This window comes from Thalia democratica, chromosome 1 (assembly GCF_965202585.1).
Source record: "Thalia democratica chromosome 1, ktThaDemo2.hap1.1, whole genome shotgun sequence".
NCBI lineage: Eukaryota > Metazoa > Chordata > Thaliacea > Salpida > Salpidae > Thalia > Thalia democratica.
This window is the reverse complement of record NC_139165.1, coordinates 26,233,439-26,247,525: the sequence shown is the minus strand read 5'-3', so window position 1 is coordinate 26,247,525 and position 14,087 is coordinate 26,233,439. Positions and strand designations below refer to the sequence as shown.

At 26.3% G+C, this 14,087-nt stretch overlaps 1 protein-coding gene across 1 annotated transcript; it reads left to right on the top strand.

Annotated features, from left to right (window-relative positions):
* The first annotated feature begins 46 nt into the window (after window positions 1–46).
* On the top strand, window positions 47–13,717 carry LOC145834841 (SCY1-like protein 2). The gene is made up of 14 exons (XM_082942361.1): window positions 47–223; window positions 1,105–1,265; window positions 2,817–2,958; window positions 4,298–4,444; window positions 6,121–6,342; window positions 6,828–6,944; window positions 8,060–8,185; window positions 8,785–8,967; window positions 9,379–9,615; window positions 9,987–10,155; window positions 10,776–10,885; window positions 12,371–12,478; window positions 12,758–13,015; window positions 13,226–13,717. Exons 1-14 carry the CDS (start codon window positions 47–49, stop codon window positions 13,715–13,717), a joined length of 2,649 nt encoding a protein of 882 aa, XP_082798487.1.
* Window positions 13,718–14,087: the final 370 nt, after the last annotated feature.

Here is a 14,087-nt window from a genome sequence, read left to right as displayed (position 1 = left end):
AAAAATACAAATTACAGTAAAAATAGTTAAAATTAAAATAATCGCCATGGACAAGATGTTTAACAAGCTGCGTTCAACCCTGACCAGCACCGTCACTGAAATAAGTGCTGCACTTCCCGGGAATCCCCTGCTGAGAGAGTATGAGGCAGGGAAGCAGATTGGAAGCGCGGGTCCGGACCTGCTGTGGAAAATCTACAGTGGTTGCAAAAAGTCTACAAAAGCCGTTGGTTGTGTTTTTATTTTTGTTATATCTAGTTACATTTATTATAATAGTTTATATTTTTAATTAGATAAAAACCTAAGTTTTTTAACTGAATGAATTGTTGTTTTATAAAAGAACATTTGAAATAAAAAAGAGTATATAGTTATTTATAAATTCAAACTTTTTGAAACTAAGGTTGAGATTAGGTGTAGAAAGTTGTTGTTTTTGTCTAATTTAGTTCAGTTTTTTGTTTTAGTTATGAATTAAGTTGAACTTTGTTATTAAGAAATTAGATTATGGTCTTAAAATAAGATAAATTTTTGCTAACTTAGTAAATTTTAAGAGATTCATCTATATCAATTGCTGTATAAGTGTGTTTTTATGCAACGAGAAATAAAATATTACCATGCAAAGTATTCTCTTTTTTTACCATTGACTATTTTTGTGTGTCTCTGTAAATAATTTAAAGTATAACAACAACACTTTTTTGTCATTTCTTTTTATATAACTTAAGTAAAGTAAGTTTGTTGTAAAACTATCATTGAAAAGCTCTATGAGCAGAACTTTTGTTTACTGAAACAATTGATTAAATTAATCACTGCAAATTCTAACTTTTATTTTTCACAAAAATGTGGCAGGAAGTGTCAATATGTATTAAATGCAGAATTTCTAATCATAAAGTTAGATTAAAAGATGAGTGTAAGAAACACTTTTTCTATTTTAAATAAAATAAAATAAATATTTTTGATTCCTATGAAAAATGTATCCTCCATCTAGCAGGAAGTTGTAACATTCTTTTTTACCAAAAAGTCACAGCAAATGTCAACTTAAATTTCTAAACTAAACTTAAACCTATTTTTAGATATTAAAAGTTTCTCACAAAATTACTTTTCATTTTTCAGGAAGTGTCGATATGGGTGTTGGAGAAGAAATTATTAACTGAAAAGTACAGCAAGCAGGACAAGGAGATGATACTGAACGTGTTCAAGCAGGGTTGCAGTCAGTTGGTCAAACTGAAGCATCCCAGGATACTCACAGTGGAGCATGTGCTGGAAGAATCCAGGTTTGAGTTTTTTATGTAAAGTTTGCAGTTTTGCCAGTTACTCTTGGTTTTTTAAGCTGTAAGTCTTTATGATTGTCACTTTGAGTTGTTAAATGACATAAGTTTTTAAGGTTCAAAAACAATAATAGTAACTTTTTTTATATAACTGACTTTTGTATTGGAAGGCCAAGGTTTGAGTGTGGATTTTATTGTTAATGATTTTTTTACTTTTAGTAAAAGTTAATATATATTTGCTTGTGTGGTTAAATAACTTTACTTTTCCAATTTAAAAAATAATTTTAATTCTCTATAACTCACTGTTGAGTACTGAAAGAATTTGGAATTTTTGTAACGTTGCCTTTTACCTAAGTTATTAAGTTGATTGAAAATACATGCTTGTGATTATAGCTTTTATAATTCAAAATATTATTTTATCATGGTCTAGTTATGATATCCTTTGCACAGGAAACATCAAAGTTACAAATTTATTAAAATTATTGTTAAACCTAGGCTCTTTTTGAATGTTTTATAGTTGACTACTAGTTTGTTTAACTTTTTTGAGTTGTATAAAGAAAAATTTATTAGTATCCATATGCTCAGAATTGTCTTTGAACTGTTTGTTTTTTGTTGCTTGATGGTATCAGGGTTGCCAAAAACCTGGAATCCTGGAAAAACCTGCAATTTGATAATCCAGGTAAAAAACCTATAAAACCTTTAATTTCAGAAATATTAAATGAAATAATGTTGAATTTCAAACAGTTTATCATGTAAAATATTAAGCTTTGTTTACATAGAAAAAGTCTGTTAAATACAACTTTTTTTTTATAAAGCAATTTTAAAGTAGCATTACAGTATCTTTTCGATATTATGATGCTCTCTATGGCAGTTTTTTATCTTAAATTTAATTTTATATTAAAACTAACAAAAAATAGTACTTTCAAAAACCTTGAAAAAGTTCAAAAAATCAAAAAAAAATCAAAAACTTTTGTCATGCCTGATGGTGTTATTGTTGATAAAGTGTTTCTTAATGAAAATTGTTAATACAAACAAGAATGTTCAGTTTTTAACTCAATTTAAATCGTTTTATAAACTTTGCTTTAGTTCAGCTGAATACAAAACAAAAATTAATAACAAAGAGCTTGTTGCATTATTGAATTGATTTTCTTCATAGTTCGTTTATACAATGCAGATAAATGTTAGTTTTTTTTGTATGTAGTTTTACTCAATATATAGGAAAATATTTTTAACAGGAAAACCTTGGTGTTTTGTGCAGTTTTGTTTATGATGTTTGCTTTGTATAAAGTAAAATAACTAATATAATTTTATGTTTTAATTATTTTAAAACATATGATAAGGTTAATTTACATAGGAAATAGTTATATAGGAAATAGTTATGAAAAGTATGAAGTGTATCTTGCATTCTAGTATCTTTTAACATACGTTTTAAGGTATTATGTAAAGCATTTTTTGACTAAGCACAAAAATAATAATGAAATGTTTTAAAAAATATTTTCAAAGGTTTTAAATACATTTTGTAACGTTTAGTAATATTAATTTTTATGAAATAAACAGGGAAAGCTTGGTGTTCTGTACCGAGCCCATATTCAGCAGTCTCGCAAACTTGCTGGGCAAACATTCTAATATAAACGAAGTACCCAGCTTCATGAAAGGTTATGAAGTCAACGAAGTTGAAATCAAGTATGGACTGATACATGTTAGTGTAAATTGTAATGCAAAAGTTTTTTTTTCAAGTTAAGAATTTAAGGCTATAGGGGGAGGGGGTAAAACACTTTTCTCACAAAAATTAACTTTGGCTTTTATATGAAAGCTTTAATCACAAACTATAAGCCAGTTTTTATATAATTCAAAAATACCATTTAACTTTTGAGATATTTTATTTTTTGTAAAAATTTCCCATACAAATGTATGGACCAAAAATTTTTTGGGGTTGATTTTCTTGGAAATTTGAAAATCGCTGAAAATCTATCTCCTCCTTCATTTTTCAATTAATCTTCTTCCAATTTTCAGGAAATGTTCCTTACATTATAAGAAAAAACGTTACTTATGAATTTTAATAACTTAAAAAAACAAAAATTTTATGAAAAAAGTTAAAAAAAAAATTTTACCAATTTTTTTAAGTCCAAAGTAACGTTGTTTTTTTATTGTATAAAGATTAGACTGTGAAAGTTTGAAGAAGATTGCTTGAAAAACGTAGGAGGAGATAGATAGATTTTAAACAAAATAATCTATTTTTGCTGTTTTAGTTTTCCTTTCCCATAGGGAACCTATTATGCGGCCCGACTTTGACTGGTCATATCTCAAAAAATAATTTGAATTTTTAAAAATCTTAAAAAGAATCTTAAAGCTTAGAAAAATTTATATAAAATAAGATCAACTTGTAAAAAACATGGCTTACCCCCCTATGGCCTTAAAGCTAAGTTTTAGTAAAAGGTATATCACAAGATAAGAAAATTTTTAAGTTTTTAGGTAAAAGAATATTACTATGTGTGCCTATCATTAATAATATTAACTTGATTTAACTTTAACATTAAAAAGTTTTGTGTTTATTTTGATTTGATCTAAAAGTATAAGTATTTCTATTTATTAATTTTAACTAGTTTTTTTTTTGAAGCTTTTTGAGTGTATTTTTTGAAAATGTTATTATTTGTTCAGTACAATCCTAAATACCAAAATTAGGGTAGATTAACTTATTTTCAATTAATTTAAGGATAAACTAATAAATGAACTTGCTCAATTTGATATCTTAACTCCTAGAAGTATAGTCTTAAAAGCATACACTAGTAAGAAATATTAGGTGTAAATTTGATAAAGTTTCTTAAAAATTTTATTTTTTTTCCTGAAAGTTAATGCTTATTAGTTGGGAACATGTGCTTTGCTCAAACATAGATTCTTATTTAAAACACGATTTGTTTTTAAATCAATATTTTTATTAGCATTTAAAATTTTTCAAAGTTGTTATGTAGTACTTCTTATTTAGATCAATATATAATCGATATTGTGTTATAAGACATTAATATATTTCTTAACAAAAGGTATCAGAGGGTTTAGAATTTTTGCACAACAGCGCGAAGATAATACACGGCAACATTTGTCCTGAGAACATTGTGTCCACCAAGGACGGGTTCTGGAAAATATCAGGATTTGATTTCACCGTACTGAATACGGGCTCTTTCTCAGAGGTTTGTTTTAACATATAAAAAAAGTATTTAGTTTTAAAATTGAAACTATAAAATATCTAGTTACTATTATTGTAATTGGCTTAACACCTGACTATAGGTCTAATTGTTTTCATCTTTTAAAATAAAATGTAAATATAAAATTTAATGTAGTAAAGAGAAATATTTTATTTGATTATTTTTTAATTACACTGAAGACTGTTGAATACAATAGAAAATAACTTTTTAAAACTACCATACTTATAAATATTTGCAAGTATTCAACTCAGCTTATACAAGTTTTGTCTTAACTGAAAATTTACTTTTTAGGAAAAGAAAATTTGAATCAAAGTTTTGTTTATAAACATTTTCAATTAATTACTACACTATATTTAATTAAAAGCAAAATATTTTTGTTAGTTTTATTGAATTGAATGTGTTTATTTGTAGGATTTATTATGGTATAATAGGTGATCACATTAAAAGTTAGATTTAGTATTGAAAACCTTATTATATAGGCAAATCTAATGTTTAACTTTCTGTTAAATTTTGTTGTTAATAACTTTCTTCCAAAATTTGAAATCAGTTGTCAAAAACTCTTTAAAAGATTGCGTGATGAAAAAGAAGGAACTTATTTAAAACTTGTGCAGAAATATAATAGCTTTCTTTGTAATTAGAAATGTATGGCTTAACGTAAATTAGATTTTAGCTAACAAATTTAACTTTGTCATATAAAAATGTCTATAAACAAATTGAAAAAGTGCTGAGTTAAATAAAAAAAAAATATCTTATTAAAGTAAAAGCAAGTAGTTGATATTTCGTTAATTTTTTTCCTCTTGTTTTGACACCCACACAAAATAAAACAATAATTAGAACTTTCATCGAAAAATGTGTCATTGTTTTTCACTTTGAATACAGTTCTGTATTAAAAGTTATATAAGTTTTACAGTTTTATTCATGTTCAAAAACAAAGTTTTAAGCTTTTATTAATACTCAATTTTATCTAAATATGTTTTTTTAAACAGTAATATTAAATAAACTAGTTTTATATATACATACAGTTATACTAGTAATATAGAAAATAAGACAATAAATTGAATGTGTTTGTTTTAATCGATTTTAAAATAGTTCAATAATGTCTATTTTAAGTGCAGGGTTGCCACTTTACCTGGAATCCTGGACAAACCTTGAATTTCGGAAATTTTGAAAAAAACATGGAAAAACCTGGAATTTTGAACAAAAATCACTGAAAAAACCTGGAATTTTAACAGTTTTCACATGTTCAGTAGTAAAATTTCTATTTGACTCAAAAAATATATCACATAAATAAAAAGTTTTTGTCACCATCAAAACTATTTTTTATTAAAAAACATATTTAAAGTAGCTTTATGGTATCTTTTCAATGTTTTTATACTATTTAACACAGTTTATCACCTTAAATTAAACTTTAAACTAAATATAGACCTACAAATGTGTACTTTTAAAAAACTGTAAGAAATTTGGAAAACCTGGACAAAAAAATTGAAAATATGGTAACCCTGTGAATAGTTTTAATTAGTACAATAGTTGTAAATATTATGAATTTCTTCAGTCAAAACACATATGTAAAAGTTGAAATTAAACACTACCCGTTAACAAATAAATTCCTTTTTTTTTATATACAAAACACTGTATCATTGACTTTTATAAACTTTGTTCAGCCGAAGCACATATGCAAGGATTGGGATTCAACACTCCCTCCCCCCTCGCAACCCAACCCCTCATACTACTCGCCAGAGCACATCACAAGCAGAACATGTAATACACAGTCCGACATGTACAATGTGGGCATGCTCTTGTACGCGATATACAACAACGGTGGTGTTCTGTTGGACGTCAACACTCAGAACTTGTACAGAGAAATTCCGAGATGCGTTGACAAGGTTTTGATTGATTTCTCACTTCAGTACAAGTATAAATAGTTTTGCCAAGCACGCAAATTAAAATTATTTTTAAGCTGTACTAAAGTTACAGATCTCCATTTTTTTTTTGCTATAACATCTGTATAAAAGGTATTTAACCTAGTTTGTAACTTGAAACTGAAATAAAAATAATACAAATTTAGTTGTTAAGTTTGTAGTAGGTAAATTAGTTATATTATTTTGTATATAATTATTAATAGGATATTTTTTTATATATAGAATTAAAGCCCTTATGAAATTTTCTTAAATTTATTTAGGTTCAATAGATTTATTCATTATACTTAAATGCTGTTCTGTCAGGTTTTTGCTAATTTTTAAAGTTTTGTTATAATAATTTCAGAGTTACAAAACATAACAAGCACACAATTGAATAAAGTTCCATCAGACATTCATGAGCTAATTAAAATATTATTATTATATATAATTATTATTGATTATTTTGATAGTTACAAAACATATCAACCACTCAATTGAACAAAGTACCATCAGACATTCACGAGCACATTAGAATGTTGCTACATCCCGAACCAGATGTTAGGCCCACGGCTCAACAAATATCTAAAGTTTGTTTTACAAATTTTATTAAAATACGTTTCAAAGATTTTTTGTATCTATTAAGATACAGTTTAACAAGTATATAAAGTTTTTTGTATGTATAAAACTTGTTTTATATGTCATGCCAATGATTTCAAATATTTTTAAATACAAAATCTGAATATTTTTTTATTCTTTTAGGTACCACTCAACCGAAAAACTTTTTTAAATTTATTTTTTAACAATAATAACTTTAAAACAATTTAAAATCGGTACTAAACAAAAATATATTGATTTTTTGTATTTATTTTTGCTATAAAATATAGCTTAAATAACTAGCTACTAAAATTAGCAAACATGTTTAATAAAACAACTATATTTTATATATATTTGAATTTTATTTCAAACACAGGGTAGCCAAAAAACCTTAAATCCTGGAAAAACCTTAAATTTGACAATTTAGGCTAAAAAACCTGGATAAACCTAGAGTTTGAGATATTAAAAAAAAAATACTGAACTTTTCAACAAAAATCACTAAAAACCTGGATTTTTAAACAAATTATTTATTAGTTAAGTAGTAAAATTTAGATCTGACACAAAAATTTATCGTATAGATATAAGATATAATTTTGTTTTGAAATCATTAAATTTTCTTTTATAATCAAACAAGTTTTAAGAAGCTTTAAGATATCTTTTCAATGTCATTATCCTATTAAACACAGTTTTTTACCTTAAACTTAATTTTAAACTAAAAATAGACCCTAAAACCTGTAATTTAAAAAACCTGGAGAAAATTTGCCAAAAACATTTGGCAACCCTGCAAACATAGATTTTAAAAACAAATTCATCATATCAATAGCCTATGGTTTGAAGTAATTTAAAGTTAACTGCCCCCAAATATTTTGTTACAAATTTGTACTAAATTTAAATACTTGAACAAAAGAATGCCAATAAAATTAAATTTTTCTTTATCTCAACCATAAATTTTTTTACTATTTTAAATCTTGTATAGTTACAATTCTTCGACAGCGCAGGAGTTTTTTTTGGTATTAAAATTTAAAACGTATTTTAATTAAAAGTATAAACTAAATAGATATTGATAGCGAGTTCTACTTATGTTATTTAATTTAAATTTTTTGTACAGTTGCCATTCTTCGACAGTGTAGGAGTAAGAACACTGCAATATTTAGACTCGCTTTTACAAAGAGACAATTTGCAACGTTCTCAGTTCTTCAAAAGCCTACCCAACGTTTTACCACAGTTACCTATGGTTTGTTCTGTTTTAATATGATTTTTATGTTTGAATTCTTAATTGTTAAAATAAAAAATAAAAAATCATTTAAAATTAATGCTTATTACACAGAGAATACATCCTTAAGCTGATATTGTGGATAAATATATATTAACATAGTTCTTTTTATTTAAGGTACCTAAACCTCTATAATTTTTTAAAATAAATATAATAATTGATAAATTTTAATAAACAGAGAGTGCAACTATAACGAGTTACAACAGCTATCTAACAACAATATAATACCATTTATATTATAAATAAATAAAAACCTAAATTAAACAACATAAAAAATAAAGAACTTTTAACTACAGCACATTTTTATTTATTTTATATACAGAGAGTGCAACTCCAGCGTGTCATACCAGCACTTACAAGCGAATTATCAAACACCAACATGATACCATTCATATTAAAAATAACATTTAAAAGTACATTTAAAAAAAAAATAGCTCACTCACATTTTTTATTTTTTTAGTTACAGATAGTACAGCTACAGTGTGTTATACCAGCACAAACAAGCAAACTAACTGACAATTTATTATTATTTATTTATCTTGTTTATATTTTATATACAGAGAGTTCAACTTCAACGAGTTATACCAGCACTTACAAGCGAATTATCAAACACCAATATGATACCATTCGTACTGCCTTGCATATTCAACATTGCAGAAAATAGTAATTGCACTGATGAAGACTACTTGAACAAAATATTCCCCTGTTTGGTACCCGTGTTTAAAATTCAAAACCCAATTCAGGTTATTTTAACATTAGTTTAACTGTCCCGTAATTCTCCAAAATTAATATGTAAAATACATAAGGGCAAACAAAAAGCTATGAAATATCTTAACTTTCTTACCTATCGAATAGTTGAAAATATTTAGCATCTTTTGCGTATCAAATGAATCATAATGATGAACGTATGTTTAATTTTTTAATAGTTTTGTTGAGAAAAGTATTTGATAAAAATGTTTAAAGCCGTCTCAACTAAAATGAGTTTTAAGAGTCTGCTTTTTGGTAATAATAATTTTCTTAACCATTAATATTAAAAAATAACCATAAACTCAAAAACTTGGAAATTAAAAGTTATCTTTCCATGTGTCTTGGTATATTAGTACTTGAAAACAATCCATCCAAAGATCCTATTGTAATACTAATAATTCCTGCAGATAATCTTTCAAATGCTGAAAAAGATGGACTTTTTACTGAAGAAAACCCCATCACACTTAATCAAAGGTCACATACTGCCCATGATAAGTTCAGCACTAGAATCTACATCAACACAGATACAAGACTTGAGCTTGAGTATAATGCCAACATTCGCCGAACAGTTGGACCTGACTTCGATGAAGAGCTACGTTCTTCCCAAGATCAGGAAGATAATACTGGAAGGAAGCACTACACAGGTTTGGTCATTAAATTTATAAAAAAATATCCATTTTTTATATATGTTTAGTTATACTTTATCGATATTCAAAAATTAATTGAGTTCAATTTAAGATTTTTTTAAATACTTTTAAAAATCTTAGTATGTTTTTGTATTAATTTTACACTAACAGGTAAAACAAAACTTTAATTTGTCACAAGCTTCGGTTTAAACAGAATTATAATTTAATTTCATTTAGCACCATACGAGTGTTAATTTTTAAACTGAACGTTAAGATTTAAAAATTTTAAGTGAATGTATACTAACAACAATTATTGCGTTTTTGTACACATCAAATGTATATATCTACTATTAAAAGCTCTCTTGTAAATGAATATGTTAACTTTACAGTTAAAAGTGAACGCACTGGTATGCACATCAAAACTGATGACGTCATTCGACAAGTGGACTTGTCAGGACGAGATACTGGTGCATTTGCTGTTGGTAAAATCGAGAGAACCCGGTATATTGATGGCCATGCTGGGAGTATTCAAAATCGCTCATAACAACGATAAATTAGGTGAGTTTATTTTATAGGATTTTTATGATAATAGTTTATACAAGACGAAAGTAATAGTGTTTGTGAAGTATAAAAACTAAAAAGTATTACTCAAGTGTAAGTGGTTTATATATTTTGTGCTAAATGTTTTTTTTTGAGTCAACTTTTTTGGTTACAACAGTTATAAATAAAAAGTTTAAGTTTATTAAAATTTTGAAACTTACAAATTTTGTATGTTATAAAAGTCTAAGTTATTCTCATTTTTATGTTTATTTTTTATAAATGATTTATTAACTTAAAATCTTAAGAAATTTTGAAGAAAAAAATCCTGGAATCTCAAACAGTTTTCACATGAGAAATAAAGAAATTTTGATTAGATATGAAAAATATAATACATATAGTAATTTTTTTTGCTATATTTTAAATTTTAATGTTTATTAAACTTTTTTAAAGTATCATTACAGTATTTTTGAAATGTTGTAGTCCTGTTTAACTTATTTTTTTTACCTTAAAATTTGTTTGATACTAAAAAAACTTGTGCCTTCAAAAATATAGAAAAAAATAAGAAAACTTGAAAAAAGTTTTCAAAAACCTTTGTATTTCAAATTAAAAATGTAGTAATATAAAGTCTTTTGTTTCAGGTATAACTAAGGAGATGGTAACGGGAAAAGTTATTCCATTTCTATTACCACTTGCATTTGAAGGAAGTCTTAACTTGAAACAGTTTCAATCTTACATGTCTGTCATAAAAGTTTGTACTTGTTTTGAACATATTTTTTATAATTATTTTTATCTAATTACAATAATAAACTACAACAGTTTGTTTCGAAGTTTTATTTAAATCTTTGATGTGTTTAAAAGTTATGTAGCAGTAATGATAAATTAATTTGAAGCAGTTTTAATCTTACAATTCTGTTATAAATGTTTGTAAACATTTTTACTTTTTTTATTTTTATTTTTACATTTTTATTACAGTAACCTCTCGCTTATTTACGCACATTGTGTCTACAGCAAAAATGCGTAAAGATACGAAAGATCGTAAAGGTACGAGAGGTTCCAAATATACTCACTATAATTGCTGTTTTTTGATATTGCTTCTAGTTAAAAGCAGACTGGGGACTTTTTAATTTTTAACAACTTGTATACTTTGTTTACAAATATGAAAACAAAAGATAAAACAATACATAAATTAAAAATAAAGGATTGAAATTTATATAATATTATTAAACTAGTAGAAAAATTTTACTACCTTTAATAATAAGTAGATTTTATCGTTATCTTTATTTATATGTGACTAATTTGATATTTAAAATTTATATTCTATGTATTTAGCAAAATCAATTTATAATTAAGCATTTGTTTACAATAAAGAAATGTTGTATTTTTTTACTAGGAAGTTTCATTTGATTTTTTTTTAGATGTTTATTCATATATAGGGCAAGAGTGCTGTATTATTTATTTGTGTTTTACACTCTCATTATTTATTATACTATCATTATTTAAAACAGTCATATTTCTTTCAGAATTTTAATTTAGTCTCTTATTGTATAACAAAATTTCTGATAAACTGAGGTCTAACTAAAAGTTTATCAATTAGTCAAGAAACATAAGTTTAGAAAAACTAAAGATATAGAGAAGTGAATTAGCATTTAAAAGCATATTTTAAATTAAAAAATATACAATAAACCTAATTTATGCAATATTAATTTTTGTTTTTTGAACTTTTTAGAGTTCTAAAATGCGTAACTAAACGAGAGTGCGTAACGTCACGAGTGCGTAAAGAAGCGAGAGGTTACTGTATATAGTTTCGTTAAACTAGAGAAATTATTAACAACAATTTTTTTATTTATTTTACTTAAATGTTTCATACTTTTTAAGGTTATGTAACGGTAATGATTCCTTAATTTGTTACAGTTTAATTTCTACATGTCTGTTATAACAGTTTGTTTTAGTTTCAAGTTTTCCTAAACATATTTCTTCTAAAGATTGTGTTGTATTAAGTTATAAATGCTTTAAGATTTTAACCGAAGAGTTTGTGGTTTTAATGTTTCTACTTAAATCTGATAAATTTTAAACCGTTTTTTATTTCTAGTGTCAAAGACATTGAGGACCACGTGTTCAGACAGTAGACTATAGTTAATTAGTAACGACAAAATTATTTTAATAATTTTGTTAAGTTTATTATGTTTAATAAGTTTTTTTTTGATATAAAGTTTTTTTTTTATAAATATATTAGGAAATGTTGGAGAAGGTAGAAACGGAACAAAGAACAAAATTGGAACAAATAAGTAAGATGCAAATACAAGAAGAAAATGAATTGGACTTCACTAAAGTTAACAATTCGGTTAGTTGATACTTTTATACATTTAAAAACTAGTTAGTTTTTGAGACTATTTTAAAATAATCCAAATAGATTTTTAAAGCACATGTTTACCTAAAAGACACATATAAACCATGAGTGATAGAAAAATAGTTATATCTTTTCATACTAAAAAAAAACTTGTTATGTTTCCACAAGTTTAAAAATATGTTACTAAAATATTAATAAATATTTGACTTAGTTTTGTAAAAAAAATGCCTATAAAAAACGAATTGTTAAATGCTTTATTAATCAAATGAACAGGGAATATTGGACGTGTCTGACAACAAGGAATTGAAAGATCTTTCAACAGATACCAACAATTTGTCACTGGAAGATAAGAAGAGACTGGCAGATATGAAAGCCCAGCACAACAGGATGAAAAATCAGGTTGTGAGGCCACTTAAAGTTAACAATAATCTTGCAAAAACTGGAAATGTTCCTGCGAAAAGTGGAAATGCTACGCTCAAGATTAACAATGTTCCTACCATTCAAAAGCCTCCAGTCAAAACTGTAAATAAGGTTTGGCTTATTATAAATTTTTTTAAATTAGTTATGTTGCTTTGACATTATAGTACTAGTATGATAATCAAGTACATATCTAGTCGAAAATTAAATAGAATTTGTTTTATATAGTTTTTTTTCTTTAAAATCCTTCCGAAATCATTCTACGTTTAAAGTTTCAGAAATGGTTTTTGTCATCTATTAACCATACTAATTTAATTTTTTCAGCCAAAAGACCTCACCTCAACTCTTATGCAGCAAAACCTCACGTCTATGTCTTCACAAAACAACAACTTCATGAATTCACAAAACAACCAGATGTCACAGAGCAAACCCAACTACATGATCAACTCCCAGCAGCAGAATTCTTTCATGACGTCACAGCAGCCCGCGTTCGGAAACATGACGTCACAAAGTGGCGCTTTCGGCGGAAACAACATGATGACACCATCATATTTCGGCGGAAATCAGACCGGAAGCAATTCTCCTTTCGGCTCCATGACGTCATATGGCAACAACCAGCCGATGATGTCACAGCAAAATAATACGTTGCCACGCAACAAGGGCGACGTGACGTCACTCGACTCCCTCCTCTCGTTTCCTTCGCAGCAAAAGGGGAAGCCCATGAACTTGATGACGTCACAGAAAGTAAATCCCCAGAAACAAAACCCGAATCAGAAGAAACTCACCCAGCAGGACTTGCTGGAATTTCTCGGGTGAAATTGTTTTATAAATAAATTGATAAACTCAAGTATGTTTAGAAAGTTTATTTTGACTATTTTTTTCCTTAATCTTAAATAAATTAAGCTTAAAATGAGTTTTCCAGAACTTATTGGAATTTCTCGGATTAATTTTTTTTAATAAATTAATAAAGTTAAACATATATTTAAAGGTTAAAAAATATAAGGAAGTTAACTATCTGAATGATTTAAGTTTAGAAGATATTGCTTGTATGGTTTCTAACTAGTTAACTTTTTTTAAAGATAAATTTAAAACAGTTTAACTTTGTTTTCACAGGAAACTTAGTAGATGCTTTTTAGTAAGATATATTTAATGTTGAAGTTTTAATCAATCTAAACCTTTTCTAACT

Bases quoted from the DNA above. Each gene is read 5' to 3' on its own strand.
- LOC145834841 (XM_082942361.1), top strand. From the start codon at position 47: ATGGACAAGATGTTTAACAAGCTGCGTTCAACCCTGACCAGCACCGTC. The intron at 4,445-6,120 runs GTTTGTTTTAAC...AACTTTGTTCAG, and splicing joins ATACGGGCTCTTTCTCAGAG to CCGAAGCACATATGCAAGGA. The intron at 9,616-9,986 runs GTTTGGTCATTA...TTAACTTTACAG, and splicing joins TGGAAGGAAGCACTACACAG to TTAAAAGTGAACGCACTGGT.